We start from the raw sequence: 17,607 nt of genomic DNA on the forward strand, positions 1-17,607 counted from the left end.
ACATCAGCTAGTTATTACCCAGCAAACAACATCAGCTAGTTATTAGCCAACCAACACCATCAGCTAGTTATAACCCAGCAAACAACATCAGCTAGTTATTACCCAGCAAACAACATCAGCTAGTTATTACCCAGCAAACAACATCAGCTAGTTATTAGCCAACCAACACCATCAGCTAGTTATCACCCAGGAAACACCATCAGCTAGTTATAACCCAGCAAACAACATCAGCTAGTTATTACCCAGCAAACAACATCAGCTAGTTATTACCCAGCAAACAACATCAGCTAGTTATTACCCAGCAAACAACATCAGCTAGTTATTAGCCAACCAACACCATCAGCTAGTTATTACCCAGCCAACACCATCAGCTAGTTATTACCCAGCAAACAACATCAGCTAGTTATTAGCCAGACAACACCATCAGCTAGTTATTACCCAGCCAACACCATCAGCTAGTTATTACCAAGCCAACACCATCAGCTAGTTATTAGCAAGCCAACACCATTAGCTAGTTATAACCCAGCAAACAACATCAGCTAGTTATTAGCCAACCAACACCATCAGCTAGTTATAACCCAGCAAACACCATCAGCTGGTTATTACCCAGCCAACACCATCAGCTAGTTATTAGCAAGCCAACACCATCAGCTGGTTATAACCCAGCAAACACCATCAGCTAGTTATAACCCAGCAAACACCATCAGCTAGTTATAACCCAGGAAACACCATCAGCTAGTTATTACCCAGCAAACACCATCAGCTAGTTATCACCCAGGAAACACCATCAGCTAGTTATTAGCCAACCAACACCATCAGCTAGTTATTACCCAGACAACACCATCAGCTAGTTATTACCCAGCCAACACCATCAGCTAGTTATTAGCAAGCCAACACCATCAGCTGGTTATAACCCAGCAAACACCATCAGCTAGTTATAACCCAGCAAACACCATCAGCTAGTTATTAGCCAGCAAACACCATCAGCTAGTTATTAGCCAGCAAACACCATTAGCTAGTTATAACCCAGGAAACACCATCAGCTAGTTATTAGCCAACCAACACCATCAGCTAGTTATAACCCAGCAAACACCATCAGCTAGTTATTACCCAGCAAACACCATCAGCTAGTTATAACCCAGCAAACACCATCAGCTAGTTATAACCCAGCAAACACCATCAGCTAGTTATAACCCAGCAAACACCATCAGCTAGTTATAACCCAGCAAACAACATCAGCTAGTTATCACCCAGCAAACACCATCAGCTAGTTATTAGACAACCAACACCATCAGCTAGTTATAACCCAGCAAACACCATCAGCTAGTTATTACCAAGCAAACACCATCAGCTAGTTATTATCCAGTCAACACCATCAGTTAGTTATTACCAAGCGAACACTTTAAGCTACTAATACCCAGCCAAATTTAATCCCAACGAACAAGTAAACTTCCCACTCATTTTATGTTCAAAAGTTGAAATCCACGAATTCATATCCCCACGAAATTGCCGTTTTGGCCAAACCCAGAAATTTCATGCCCACGAAATTAAATGATCAGCTAGTTATAAACCAGCCAACAGCATCAGCTAGTTATAACCCAGCAAACACCATCAGCTAGTTATTACCCAGCCAACACTATCAGGTAGTTATAACCCAGTCAACACCATCAGCTAGTTATAACCCAGAAAACACCATCAGTAAGTTATTACCCAGCAAACACCATCAGCTAGTTATTACCCAGCAAACACCATCAGCTAGTTATTACCCAGCAAACACCATCAGCTAGTTATTACCCAGCAAACACCATCAGCTAGTTATTAGCCAGACAACACCATCAGCTAGTTATTACCCAGCCAACACCATCAGCTAGTTATTACCAAGCCAACACCATCAGCTAGTTATTAGCAAGCCAACACCATCAGCTGGTTATAACCCAGCAAACACCATCAGCTGGTTATAACCCAGCAAACACCATCAGCTAGTTATAACCCAGCAAACACCATTAGCTAGTTATTAGCCAGACAACTCCATCAGCTAGTTATTACCCAGCAAACACCATCAGCTAGTTATTAGCCAGACAACACCATCAGCTAGTTATTACCCAGCAAACACCATCAGCTAGTTATAACCCAGCAAACACCATCAGCTAGTTATTAGCCAGACAACACCATCAGCTGGTTATAACCCAGCAAACACCATCAGCTAGTTATTAGCAAGCCAACACCATCAGCTAGTTATTAGCAAGCCAACACCATCAGCTGGTTATAACCCAGCAAACACCATCAGCTAGTTATTACCCAGCAAACACCATCAGCTAGTTATTAGCCAGACAACACCATCAGCTAGTTATTACCCAGCCAACACCATCAGCTAGTTATTACCAAGCCAACACCATCAGCTAGTTATTAGCAAGCCAACACCATCAGCTAGTTATTAGCAAGCCAACACCATCAGCTGGTTATAACCCAGCAAACACCATCAGCTAGTTATTACCAAGCCAACACCATCAGCTGGTTATTAGCCAGCAAACACCATCAGCTGGTTATTAGCCAGCAAACACCATCAGCTAGTTATTAGCCAGACAACACCATCAGCTAGTTATTACCCAGCCAACACCATCAGCTAGTTATAACCCAGTCAACAACATCAGCTAGTTATTACCCAGTACTTTCAGCTAATTATCACCCTGTGTACACCATCAATTAGTTTTTCACCCAGCGAACACCATCAGCTGGTTATCACCAAGTGAACACCCCATAACCTAGTGAACACCATCAGCTAGTTATCACACAGCGACCACTTTCACCCAGTGAACACCATCAGCTAGTTATCACCCAACGAACACCTTCACCTGGTGAACACCATCAGCTAATCATCTCCCAGCGGACACCATCAGCTAGTTATCCCCGAGCGAACACCATCAGCTAATTATCACCCAACGATCACATTCACCTAATCAACACCATCAGCTGGTTATCACCCAGCAAACACCTTCACCTAGTGAACATCATCAGATAGTTGTCACCCAGCGAACACCTTCACCTAGTGAACATCATCAGCTAGTTATCACCCAGCAAACATCTTCACCTAGTGAATATCATTAGCTAGTTATCACCCAGCAAACACCTTCACCTAGTGAATATCATTAGCTAGTTATCACCTAGCGAACACCTTCACCTAGTGAACATCATCAGCTAGTTATCACCCAGCAAACACCTTCACCTAGTGAATATCATTAGCTAGTTATCACCCAGCGAACACCTTCACCTAGTGAGCATCATCAGCTAGTTATCACCCAGCAAACACCTTCACCTAGTGAACATCATCAGCTAGTTGTCACCCAGCAAATACCTTCACCTCTTGAATATCAACAGCTTGTTATCACCCAACGAACACCTTCACCCGCTGAACACCATCAGCTAATTATCACCTAGCGGACACCATCAGTTAGTTATCCCCCAGCGAACACCATCAGCTAATTATCACCCAGCGAACACCTTCACCTAATGAACACCATCAGCTAGTTATAACCCAGGAAACACTCTCACCTAGTGAACATCATCAGCTAGTTGTCACCAAGCGAACACCTTCACCTAGTGAACATCATCAGCTGGTTATCATCCAGCGAACACCTTCACCTAGTGAACATCATCAGCTAGTTATCACCCAGCAAACACCTTCACCTAGTAAACACCATCCGCTAGTTATCATCCAGCGAACACCTTCACCTAGTGAACATTATCAGCTAGTTATCACCCAGCAAACACCTTCACCTAGTAAACACCATCCGCTAGTTATCATCCAGCGAACACCTTCACCTAGTGAACATCATCAGCTAGTTATTACCCAGTCAACACCGTCATTTAGTTATCACCTAGTGAACACCATCAGCTAGTTATAACCCTCTGAACACCATCAGCTAGTTTTCACCCAGCGAAACAATCAGCTAGTTATCACCCAGTGAACACCCCATAACCTAGTGGACATTATCAGTTAGTCATCACCCAGTCAACATCGTCAGCTATTTATCACCTAGTGAACACCATCAGCTAATTATCACCCTGTGAACACCATCAGCTAGTTTTCACCCAGCGAACACCATCAGCTAGTTATTACCCAGTGAACATCCCATAACCTAGTGAACACCATCAGCTAGCTATCACTCATGGAGAACACCATCAACCATTGCAGACCATCAGCTAGCTATCACTCATCGAACACCTTCACCCAGTGAACACCATCAACCAGTGAACACCAGATGCAAGATGAACCATTATCTTACAATTAAATCAAACAAAGTCTGTTTTTATTTTAGTTTTCCATTGATGGATTTAACCAAATACATGTACTTGATACATATCAATGTGACTAACAGAAATATTTCACAGTCAAACACACTGAAAGATATGTAATAAATTCGCTTATCTGTGTAAAATTGAATAAGAAAATGTTTCGCAGTTAAATTTAACCTCACTGTTGTAAAATGAATTAAATTGAAATATTTTGAACAACTCCGATATACCGATAACGAAACAATTAAGGCATCGCCACAGTGGCGGCCATTTTACTAAAAAATTTCATTGCAAATTTTCATAAAAATAAAAGATGACTAAGTGGTAACAATAAAGTCAATGATTTTGTCATGATTATGTTCTTAATATCTATGCGAACATATGCAAGTAAAAGGACGTGGATTTCACTACCTGTATTATGCCTTTATTCGATATTTTTCTCTGGCCAAAATGACAAAATTTTGCAATTTTACATGCAGTCAAACTCAATATATATTCAATACATGTAAAAAATAATTACAGCCACGTGAAGAACAAAGTCTTAGGGAATTTATTTTGAAATTTTACATGGTTACTGAATTATACACAAAAATCCAAACACCATCAATTTATCCAATTTGTTTTATCTGTTCACACATAATTTACAGGTATATAAACAGGTGACTATCCCCTCAGAGCTTAACTAGAACAAATATGTTAATCAGGTCACCTCCAAATCAAGTCAAACTCTTAACTTCCTAAAAAGGAATATCCCCCACTAAAAACCCAAAAGTAAGAGAGTTTGCTTATAAAACTCTAGTCAGACCCCAACTTGAATACTCCAGCTCTGTTTGGAGTCCATATACCAAACAAAACATCCATAAAATTGAAATGGTTCAGCGCAGGGCCGCGCGATGGGTTTCAAACGATTACTCCACATACAGCAGTGTCTCCCAAATGTTAGATAAACTGGGGTGGCGTTCGCTTGAACACAGAAGATCAGATGCCAAGCTATTAATGTTCTACAAAATTGTAAATGGACTGGTTGCAGTGCCCATGCCCCCTTATGTTATACCCCCTTCCCGCTTCACAAGACACATGCACCCCTTGTCTTACAAGCAGATCATTACACACTGTAATTATTACAAATTCTCCTTCTTTCCAACTACTATAGTTCTATGGAACTCTCTTTCAGCCGAGGTTGTGCAGGTCCCTACCTTGGAACAATTCAGATCTGCACGTAATACTCGGAAAGAGGGCGTGGCAGTATAAATAGATAGATAGATAGATAGATAGATAGATAGATAGATAGGTGATATTACAGGTTGACTGTTCAATGAAAAACTATCTTATCTCCCTATATAAATCAATAGAGTTAGTATAGTGTTGCGATGAACAATCGATGCGTACTGGTTTATCTGGCTAGCTGTGGTCAGTAATGCATGCACAAACAACATTTTAAGGTAGCAGGGTACACTTCGAATTTTGGCCCCCGTCAATTTTGTAGTAATTAGAACTTCGTGATTTTGAATGTCTGTAAATTAAGGTGAGGGATAATGATTGTTAATTCTTTAGAAAATTTATACAGCCGATACATGTAAAATTCTGATGTCAGTTGTAAAACTGACTGCTGCTAGCTTTGTATGAATCAATGAGACACCTTTTCGCGGAAAAATTCAAATCACGGAAGGGTTCTGTGCTTGTTGATTGATACTCAGGAACATTTTCGCTATTTTGTGAAAAAAACGGTCATATCCAGAAGTTCAGAAAGGACTATTAAATTGAGAAATGCAATAAAATTGGGCATGGTTCTTGCAGCGGGATCATTGCAGGCTGTTCAGAAGGTGCAAAATTGATGATTTTGGCATGCTATTTTTAATGGATGGTGTAAAACTTTCGTTTTCATAACTTTCTTTATTCTTGTATGAGAATCCTGATCTTGCCATTAATTAAAAGCACAAAACATGCACGCAATTTATAAAATGGCCACCCTGTTTAAGTTCATGAGGGAAGTGCAAAATTGCGACTCTTTACATGTAAGACTGTCTGTGCCCAAAATTTTCGAATCTAAGTGTAACCTGCTACCTTAAATTAAATTTACATGGGGTTGTCTTTTTTGTGTGTAATGCAATAACCAGGAACAATTTCGACAAAAATTCCGTAAGATTTTGTAGTATACATATTGTACTTCAGAACGAACTAAATTTTGTCTTTGTAATATGTGTAATAATGGAGTTTGACTGCCCGTTAGATTTCAATATTTTGGGGTAAACTTTCGGTCAAAATGAGATTCAAACATTTTACAAGCGGCATGTGTACTATTAAATCATCATATGCTTCTATGTTGATGATAATTTGACCAACTGTTAAGGCTTTAGTGCAATTTTCAAGAGAAAAATACTCGGCCTGAAAATATTAACTGCTATTGAGTTGTGACTGTGGCGATGCCTTAAGAGTTAGGTCCATGTTTCGAACATCAACAAATCATAGAAAGAAAGCATTGTTTAACATGGAAATTAAACAGCATATAAACATGTATATTATTCTACAAAACCATAGTCAATTTACTCATAATATCATATGTATTGAATTCCGGAAAGGGACTGCATGAAGGGGCCGCACTTCTGGACAGTTCAGCGCCTTTAAAAACTCACCATTTTTAAAAAGCTGTTACATGTCTTCGTTTGAATGCATTTGCAACAACGTACCAGTGTTTAGCCTTAACATAACTAGGTAAAACATCGTTTTTGACAATTGTTTACATTTATTTCTTTACAAATAGCATACATTTTAAACGGGGACAACTCCTTTAGATTATTTTAAGTATCCAATTCTATGGGATAGAACAGTAAAACATGTATTGGACAGATAAGTTGTTTGTCAAAATGCTGTTCGTTTACTAAAACTATGTTGTGTTGTGATGTAATGCTAACCTTAAACGAGTTTATTATTTCAGGAAGCTTGGGACAGTTAGGCCAAGGACTTGCAAAGATACTAAGGTAAAATCAATAGCAAAACTGTATTATGTTTTAGGATTTTAAATAAATCCGTGGATATTTCTCGAGGTGATCGAACGTCTGGACAGGTATGTTTTATAAGTTTCAATCTTGTGTTATAAAATGTTAGCTATATAGGTATGGCAGATATAACGTAATCGGTCCGACATTATCACTTCAGAGTCAGGTACGACAGACATAGTCTGACATTCATTTCAGAACTAGGTATTACAGATATAACGTATTTATGTCCAACAATATCATTTCAAATCTAACCTTAGGTACTGAAGGTATAGTTTACTTCTGTCAGACCGTGTACGGCCGATAGAGCGTACTCATGTCTCACATTATAATTTCAGAGCTAGATATGGCAGATACAACGTACTTATGTCTGACATAATCAAAGCACCAGATGAAATTCTTGAAACAGGTAAGAAAACAGAAGTACGTATTTTGAATTAGGCCAGTATCAACAGGCATTCAAGATTTGGTGCATTTCATAAACGTCCGCACAGTAATGTTGGTAGGTGTAAGTGTAATTTGGAATACCATAAATAATCAGTGCTAACACATTCTATGATGACGTGTTCTCAGTGCCCGGTCGGTTAAGGATGCTGAATTCGAATCGCATTGATTTTTGTTCAGAACCTCATTTAGGATGTAGAATTTTTTCATGTGAGGAATACATCCAGCTGGCCAGGTACCCGACAGTGTCTGAAATAATGCACGATGGTGTACCGGGATCTTTCTCACCACAAATACATATTGAAAGTCGCCATATGAAATAAGTTGTGTAGGTGTGAACAAGCAAAACTATCTATGACAATGACAGATTATACATTTGTGTATGTAATGACAATGCAAATGACCCGTTGGACATTTACATATTCATCTTTTAACAGGACCATACGTCTATGCAGATATTCTGGACTTCAAGAACCTGCAGGAAATTGTTGTCAACTATCGGGTAGACTGGATTGTACACTTCAGTGCTCTTCTCAGTGCCATAGGCGAACAAAATGTCCCACTAGCTATGAGGGTCAATATAGAGGGACTACACAATATACTGGAGATCTCAAATCAGTACAGGTTGAAGTTGTTTGTGCCGAGTACTATAGGTAGGTGCCAAATTAACAAGGTCGCGGAGAAGTCTAACTGTAATCAAAGTTCGTTACGGCAGCTTCCTTCGTCGTTTCAAAAAAATAATAATAAATGTTCCATTAAAAAGGAAGAGTTTTTTTCATATTTCTATTTATTTCAACCTTTATTTCATATATATACCTTTATTCAGTATGATGCCATCCAGAGTGTATAACAGTATGCCTGGTGACGTAGGACAATGTAAAAGCGTGATTTATTCGGGCACATTTTTTGCCTCAAATTTTTGTCTGTGGAGTTGGTTGACATTTAGTTTACTGATTTATTACATACTCATTTCTATTCCCCGTTAAGTTACATTGGTACCGGAAACGTCAATATTTTTCCATACACTGACGCCTGAATTTCATATCGGGTGCGTGACGTAATTCAGTGTGTGTTGCTGCACTATTTTTTTCTATTTTGTTCAGTATTGTCAATCTTATTCAGGCTATTGAACAAATTAATGATATTTACATTATATTTATACGTGTAGATGCGTATGTAATAAAAAGGTTATTATCTTTGCATCGGAAAATATGCACTCGTTCTTCAGCGGAAGAATATTGCGCTCCTAAAGTCGCGCAATATTTCCGCTGAAGAACTCGTGCATATTTCCCGATACAAAACTAGTAACCTATATCTATTGCATAGCCTTAGTGAAAACACATTTCACATTGACATGGTAATTTTAAAATATTTTAAATGAAATGAATAATATGACTTGCCTGAAAAGGCCCCTATTCTACGGGAGAGCATTGGTGCCAGATGTATGTTATTCTAAATTTCAGCTTACAGTAACTCAAAATTTTGAGTAAGTAATTCGGAGTTTTGAGTTAATAAAGTGCATGCGCCTGGCACATATGCAATGTCGGATTTTGCGGATGAAAATGCAATATACTAAATCGAAATTTCGAGTTAGTATCTTATCTCAAAATTTCATTTCAAGTATGAACTGGAGTTAGTATATGTAAATTCGAGCTAATTAATAACGTATACCTGGCAGTAATACAATACAAGTAATATTCGGGTGATTCTTATAACGTGCACATTTAATGCATTGGCAAACATTATCATAATAGGGTTTATATCGTGTCATATATTTTTATTATGATAGCTTTGGTCTGAATTATCGTATAGTTCCAGTATGAATCGATTTAAGTTACTATAAAACTGGGTCTTAACTGTAGGTATTGTCTAAATTACTTTATTACAAAAATGCTTGTACAAATCGCCAATGCAATGTTTGTGCTTTATAATCCGTCTATATTCAACATGCAGTTGCAATGCAGCAATGCCATTGAAAACATACTGGTGTAAAATACTTAAACACCTCACAACACAAATTTTGAGCATATAGAATAAAGAGATGTTTTTAAGGGATAAGTGTTTTGGATAAAATGTTTATTATCAAAAACATTGTAGTGACAACAAATGTACTTTTTTTGTAAGCAGGTTAGTCTATATTATTCCTAGGAGGACTTACGGTGGTATACTGTAAGGATTAAGTTACCGTATTGTTGAGCAGTAACAAAAATAGCCGTATTTTCAGCCGAACGGACTTGTGCTAAAGAAATTTTTGACCGGTAAGTGGATGTTTGCTTTATATTTCACATATTTCACAAAATAAATTTGACAGTGCTGTAGCGCAAAACTATTCTTCAGCAATCTTGCATTTATAGTCGAATAACTATAAAGACCAAAAAAGTTTTATGAAGGGTTTGGACTCTAGTGCAATGTTTACAAATACATGTCTTTATTTTTTTTTTTTACAAATTTGGCCTTTTCTCCTGTAGATATGACACGTCTCTGCATGCTATAAGTGTCCTTTCATGAACCAAAATTGATGGTTTTACTTCAACTACTCACAATTTCTGGCCATTTTCTTTTACAATAAGCCCCTTTTTGGTAGAGTGTATACACATTAAACACATTTAGTTTGACTATAAACATATGTTTTTCAAAATGTTCTTGTTTTTTTATTATGTTCCTGTCATTACCAGTGATGATCATTTATCATTTTGCATTTAAGTTTTTACATCTTTTATTGCTTTACTATAAGCAATTCTGTTTATGGAAAACAGAGTTTTACTTGATGGTAATAAGAACTTACGACAACTACGCATTAACTATAGTGCGATCATATGTATGTATTTTATTATGGAGATTGTTTTTTGTTTTCCTGATAGAATAATGATTATACCAACACAAATTGTGTTTAGTGGTTCCGCCGGCTGGCTAGCAAGCTGTACTTGCAAAACTGTACTCGAGTATCGTGGAAAAGGCCCACATATCTGTCTAAAAACTGCTGCTTGGTACTTTGTTTAAGATTCAAAGTTCTATTAGAAGGTGCAGCTTCCTTGCAGTTGGTGTCGCTTCTAAAGCAGACGCGTTGATGGATCCTATAACGCGTTTTGCCTTGATGTTACATCAGGATTATCTGTTTTTTACTTTATGGTACTTTTGAGTGTCGTACAAGTATTCTCTCGGTACAAACATTTGGGGTACTTTTGAGTGTGGTACAAGTATTCTCTCGGTACAAACAGTTATGGTACTTTTGAGTATGGTACAAGTATTCTCTAGGTACGTACTTTTGAGTGTGGTACGAGTCTTCGCTAGATACAAACATTTATGGTACTTTTGAGTGTGGTAAGAGTATTCTCTAGGTACAAACATTTATGGTACTTTTGAGTGTGGTACGAGTAATCTCTAGGTACAAACATTTATGGTACTTTTGAGTGTGGTACGAGTATTCTCTCGGTACAAACACTTATGGTACTTTTGAGTGTGGTACGATAAATCTCTCGGTACAAACATTTATGGTACTTTTGAGTGTGGTACGAGTATTCTCTAAGTACAAACATTTATGGTACTTTTGAGTGTGGTACGAGTAATCTCTAGGTACAAACATTTATGGTACTTTTGAGTGTGGTACGATTTATCTCTCGGTACAAACATTTATGGTACTTTTGAGTGTGGTACGAGTATTCTCTGGGTACAAACATTTATGGTACTTTTGAGTGTGGTACGAGTAATCTCTAAGTACGTACTTTTTAGTGTGGTACGAGTATTCTGTAGGTACAAACATATTTTTAACTTCCTTTAGCTTAGGTATTAGAAGGGTAATAGAGTACTTCTTTTTGAAGAGTATTCAATTCCTACCATAAACCTACTTTTACTGCAATTCTCGGGGGGGGGGGGGGGGCGTAGGTTCAAGCCTTACTGGGACCAATTTTTTTTCCTTATTTTCCTTTTTTCTAGTAAGTTTTTATTTCTTTCAAGACTTATAATTGATTTATTGTACAAAAATAGAAAAAAATTAATTTGATAAGCAATTTCTTGCTGTTCAAAGTGAATTTACTACTTAAACAGAAGGGGTAGAGTTATACATCTTTAAAATATTGAGTTACATGCGGTAAAAGTTCTCTGTTTTACTTTCACTCTTTAGATTACATATCATGGAAGAAATTTAGGTAGGTTTTACGTCTGCCCCAGGGTTATTTTGGAATGAAGTAAGCAAAATTCAAAACAGAAACACAGGATTCGACCTTATTTTTTCAGTGTTGAAGTTAGAATTCTGTCTCATTAAATCCGTTTACTTGAGGCACCCTAGAAAAAATGATATTGACATTTTTATTTTGTGTTTTATAATTGTTTACCAATAGTTTGATGTTTCTTTTATTAAAATTAATGGTAAAATGAGTTCTCTGCAAACGTTTTGGATAGTGGCCATCACTTTGAAAGTTGTCTCTACTTGAGCTTGAGGAGATACCATAAGTTATACAAAATTTATAAAAAAAAACGACACGGTAAAAGTTGTTTAAAAATTGCAAAACAGTGCGAAACACGGTCACCTTTAAGAATATACCAAGCAAATGCCATTTTGTAAACATTACTATTAGGCGTCTAATACCTTAATTATCTGTTTTACGGGAGCAGTGACTATAATATTTCAAAACAAACCAAATTTTCATGCCACCCGTCGACCCTCATATAAATACACATGACACAAAAAATGTGTTTAGTACGGTGGCATAGATACGGTGGCATAGAGGGGACATAGGAAATATTTTATTTATCACGTGCGAATGTGTTAGCTAACACGTGCGAACGTGTTAATTAACACGTGCGCACGTGATAATATCACGTTCACACGTGGTAGCTTACACGTGCGCACGTGATAAATAAAATAGTTCCTATGTGAACGTGATAGCTATCACGTGCGAACGTGATAAATAAAATATTTCCTATGCGAACGTGGTAGCTTTCACGTGCGAACGTGAAAGCTAACACGTGTGCACATGATAAATAAAATATTTCCTATGTCCCCTCTATGCCACCGTAAATGAGTGATAAAAGTTAAGAAATTATTTCAGGTAAGAAAATATTGAAGGACAAGACAAAATGAATCGTGCACATTTACTAAACACCTGCGATGATTTGCGTACATCTATATTAAATATACTTTGTTTTTCATCCTTGAGACATATTTAACTCTTTTTTCACTCAATATTTTGAAAAAAAGACTCCAGTAAAACAGATAATGAATATCGTTAGACTTTAAAAAGTTCCTCCGTGTTACATTTTGGTCAGTTGTGTCGCGTGCATTTAAATTTATTTCCAGCCTTTGGTTCAAGCTGAAGGAATGGTTTTAATATATCGTACTATCAAAGTAGGTTGGATTTATCATTAAAGCCTGCATATATATTAAATAAGTTGGAAAGAAATAAAGCTTTTAAAGGTTATTGTGACATTCTATTGTGATGAAGAAACTGTCAATCTAAGAAAATATGAAGGAACTGACGAACGGACATGAGATGTCACAATAGATCTATAGTTCACTTTTAGGCACTATGTTAGCGTATTATCCGTATACATAAAAACGAATGTACATTTAACCAAACGTACACAAGTGCCATTTAATAATGAAACTAAATGCTATATATCCACGTTGATGAAATAGAAGAGCTCTCCATTATATTTATGACGCGTACAACAAAAGTGATCAATAATCATTGCTGGAAATGACAGGAATATCCGAAAAACAAAGCCGCTTCAACAAACATACGTTTGCAGTGAAACTGAATGTGCTTAATGAGTTTTCACTACCAAAAAGGAGCTTATTGTAAAGAAAATGACCAGAAATTGTAGGCAGTTAAAGTAAAACCATCAGCTTTGGTATATAGGCTTAGCTGCACAAAGAGCTTCTACAGCATACAGAGAAGTGTCATATTTACGGGAAAGGGGCAAAATTCTTCCAAAAGTCAAGTCATTTTTTTTGCAAACATTGCACTTGAGCCCAAACCTTTTTTTGTCTTTATAGTTATCCGGCTATAAAGATGATATTTGCGCCACAGTGCTGGTACATTTATTATGTGAAATGTGAAGCAAACATACACTTACCAATTGGAAATTCAATAAGCGCATGTACTTTATGTTGAAAATAGGTCATTCTTGTTACAGCGCAACATTCCGCTCACTTGATCCTTACAGCATACCGCCGTACGTCCTCCCCTGTACACACCTGTATGAAATAAGTTAATAGAGAAGTTGTTTTTCATACCTCAAATTCCTTCTGAAACTTCTAATATCGGAAAAAACAAGAACTTCTTCAGCTTTAAGAAAACACCGAAGCTTAGGGTTTTGCAAAGTAGAAGTGTAAGTCGCTAAAAATTATTTTATTCTTGTCAGAAGAAGGAAATTTTGTTTTGTTTTTGTTGCTATATATATCATCTTCATAAGGTTCTCCCTCAAGCTTGTTCACTCTGAGAAGCTTGGCCGTTATATAAGGTGCCATTAAAGCTAAAAGTAGAAATACTTTCAAACGTCTTCTTCCCATGAACTGCTTGATGGATCTTCATCAAACTTTGTCTATAGCATTATTATAAGATATATTCTCACATTTGTTCAAGTGGGGACAAACGGCCGCTTTTAATGACCATTCGAGGTTAAAATCGGTATATCTTTAAATGACTTCTTATGAACCGCTTGATGGATCTTCATCAAACTTGGTATATATCATCATTATATCCTCCTTCAAATGTGTTCAGATGGATGCGCTTGGTTCCTATTAGGGACCACTAGAGCTAAAATAACAATACCTTTAAACGACTTCTTCTCATGAACCGTTTGATGGATCTTCATCAAACTTGGTCTGGGGCATCATGAGGTCCACTCCAAAATATGTGTTTTAAATGAGAATTGTTGGCCCCTTTTTGATGCCGCTAGAACTTGAAATAGAAATGCTTTTGAACGACATCTGCTCATGAACAGCCTGATGGATCAAACTTGGCCTGTAACGTTATCATAAGATATTCCCCTAATTTTGTTGAAATAGGGACACTTGATCCCTTTTAGGAGCCGCCAGGCTAAAAATAAAAAACTTAAAATGAACTCTCATGAACTGCTCGGTGGATTTTCATGAGATTTGGTCTGTAGGATCATTGTGAGGTCCACACCAAAAACTTTTAAATGGTGACACTGGGCCCCTCTAAGGGGCCGGGCACTAGATAATATAATAGATAATACACAGTTGTAACCATTCATGAATTAGTGTGTTATACATACAGCTGAGTTGCGGCAGCATAATGGAAAAGGCATCTGAGTAGTATTAGAAATACCGAAGCGAGCGTTTTTAACCTCATTTGACCTTTTGACCCTTGGTCAGGACTGGTCAATGCCGGACAATTAAAAAAAAGAAAAAAAGATTTTAACAAATTATTGTTAAAACCTATAGTAAAATAAAGTAAATCTATTTTTAGTAACGTTTACAATGTAAACGCCTATTTTTAGTAACGTTTACAATGTAAACGCCTATTTTTAGTAACATCTATTTTTAGTAACGTTTACAATGTAAACGCCTATTTTTAGTAACGTTTACAATGTAAACGCCTATTTTTAGTAACGTCTATTTTTAGTAACGTTTACAATGTAAACGCCTATTTTTAGTAACATCTATTTTTAGTAACGTTTACAATGTAAACGCCTATTTTTAGTAACGTTTACAATGTAAACGCTTATCTTTATATTTGAAATACCATGCACAATGTTTGTGTTTATTTTTAGTAACGTTTACAATGTAAAGAGTCTTTCCCGTTAAGTTTATTTTTAACTTAATGGAATTTTTTATGCTTTTTTTATTTTATGAACGTTTACAATTTTAAGCATGTACTTTATTTTGTTCAACCTACACGTCGAATGGTTTAGTGTTTATACAATTTTTTGGGATCTTTTTTTTAATATGAGGTTCTTCGATACGGTTATAATGTTACCCGTACGATTATGATACTGTATTCGATTAGGTTCTCGATATGTATAATCTGAGAAATCCCCCGGCAAAGGAAAAATTTTATTCTGGTTTGAAGTTATAGGATGAATATCAAAAATTTCCAGTAATAGAAAAACTTTAATTTTTTTATAAATAAAATTTTAGACAGTGTCAAAGTCCTCAGTACTATATTTATTATTTATCCCAAATATCCCAAGAATTGACATTATGTATGCCCCCGCTAAATATAAATGCGATATTGGATTTTTAATGGTTTACCCGGTTCACATGGGTTGGCCCCGTTAAAAAAAAATTTTAATTTTATTATATAATTCCATTTTTTTTGGACAAACAAATTTAAAAGACATCTGGTCAGTGTTTATATTTTGGTTTTTGTAATAAATTTTATAACTCGAAATTCCCAAATCTTAATCATTCCTTTTAAATGTTCAACATCCTCCCTTATATGTTGAAGTATCAAGCCCAAGAGGGTTTTTAAAATTACTTTTTTATTTTTCTTGTAAAAAAAATTTTAAAATTTCAATAGAAAACTTCATGCCCCACTTCCTTAGCCTTTTTTCTATTTTTTTTTGTCTTTTTTTTTAAAGTTTAAGAATTTTTTCAGCAAAAATCATAAAGTCGTTTTGTTGTGGCACTTCAAAAGCGAAAAAATTGTCAAAACACCTTTTGTTCTAGCTAATTGGTTTTGTTTAAGAAAGATCTTTTATTCTAAAATTTTTTCCCCAATTTTAGAAATTTTTTTATTTTAGTAGAATTTTTGAATTGGGTTTATTGCTTTGTATTGCAGTAATTACTTGGGTATTGCGTGATTGATTTCCTTTTTTTATCCGATATTTTAATCAGATTAAAATATTTTTTTTTTTTTAATTTTACATTAAATTCTTAATATTTTTTTAAAATTAAACCTTTAAGTTTATTAAACTTTTGTTTTTTATATTGTGATTGTCAACATATTATCAGGTCTAAAATTTGTTTCTTCAAATTTTCTATTGATTTTTAAACTGTGTTAATTGTTCAGTATTAGCAGTTTTTGTTCATATTGCAGTTTAAAACCCTTTTTTAATGTTTTTTCAAACAAAGTCAGTTCTTTTTATGTTTTAATTTAGCTTAAAGCTGCGTTATTTTTGTTTTTTTTTTTTAATATTTTAAGTCTGATACTTTAATTTGACGGTTTTCAAAATATAACAATTTTTAAATTTTTTTTTTAAAGTCATTATTTTAGAATTATTTTTTTTTAAAGTCCCCTTAAAACTGTGTTGATCTTCCCCCTTTTGGGTTCTTTTCCAATTTAGATTATATTGCCCGTTTTTGAAAAATTTAATAAATTTTTTGTTTTTTAGTTTCATATTTTGTTTTTTATTTCGTTAAATTTTTAATGAAATTTTTTTGTAACTTTTTTCGTTAAAAAATTTGTTTTTATTCTTTTGTTTAATATATATCTTTTACTTGAAATTGGGGTAAAAAATGTTTAAATTAATCAAAAATTTTTTTGTTATATTTTCAAAATTTATTTTTTCAAATTTTTAATAGAATAATAGTTTATTTTTTTTTCAATTTTATTATTCAATATTAAAAAGAATTTTTTTAAATTTTTGTTAATTTTTTAAAACTTTACTTTTGTTCTAGTTTTTTTTATCTTTTGAATTTTCAAGTTATAGTATTATTACCTTTGAAATTTTTTTCCAAAAACCCTTTGAAATAATGGGGGATTTTTCTGGTTTTAAGTTTTTTATTTTTTTTAAAATTAAAGTTTTTTTTGTGTTATCAAATTCCCTTTTTTCTGTGAAGTTGTTCATGTCCTTCTAAGCTTTTTGTTTTTTTTTAGTAGATAACACTTAAATCATATCAAATTTAACTTTACTTACACTTTAGGTTCATTATTTGTTCAATTTATTAAAAAAAACCCCTTTATAT

At 35.2% G+C, this 17,607-nt stretch overlaps 1 protein-coding gene across 2 annotated transcripts in view; it reads left to right on the top strand.

Annotated features, from left to right (window-relative positions):
* LOC123524465 (L-threonine 3-dehydrogenase, mitochondrial-like) overlaps positions 1–17,607 on the top strand; it is a 69,096-nt gene that overhangs the window by 16,613 nt on the left and 34,876 nt on the right. For both annotated transcript variants that reach the window (XM_045302676.1, XM_045302675.1), the window contains exons 3-5: positions 7,229–7,271; positions 7,628–7,698; positions 8,171–8,386. In XM_045302676.1, coding sequence (XP_045158611.1) covers positions 7,229–7,271; positions 7,628–7,698; positions 8,171–8,386 — 330 coding nt within the window. The remainder of the gene's footprint in view (positions 1–7,228; positions 7,272–7,627; positions 7,699–8,170; positions 8,387–17,607) is intronic.

The sequence above is a fragment of the Mercenaria mercenaria genome, chromosome 3 (genome assembly GCF_021730395.1).
Source record: "Mercenaria mercenaria strain notata chromosome 3, MADL_Memer_1, whole genome shotgun sequence".
Lineage (NCBI taxonomy): Eukaryota > Metazoa > Mollusca > Bivalvia > Venerida > Veneridae > Mercenaria > Mercenaria mercenaria.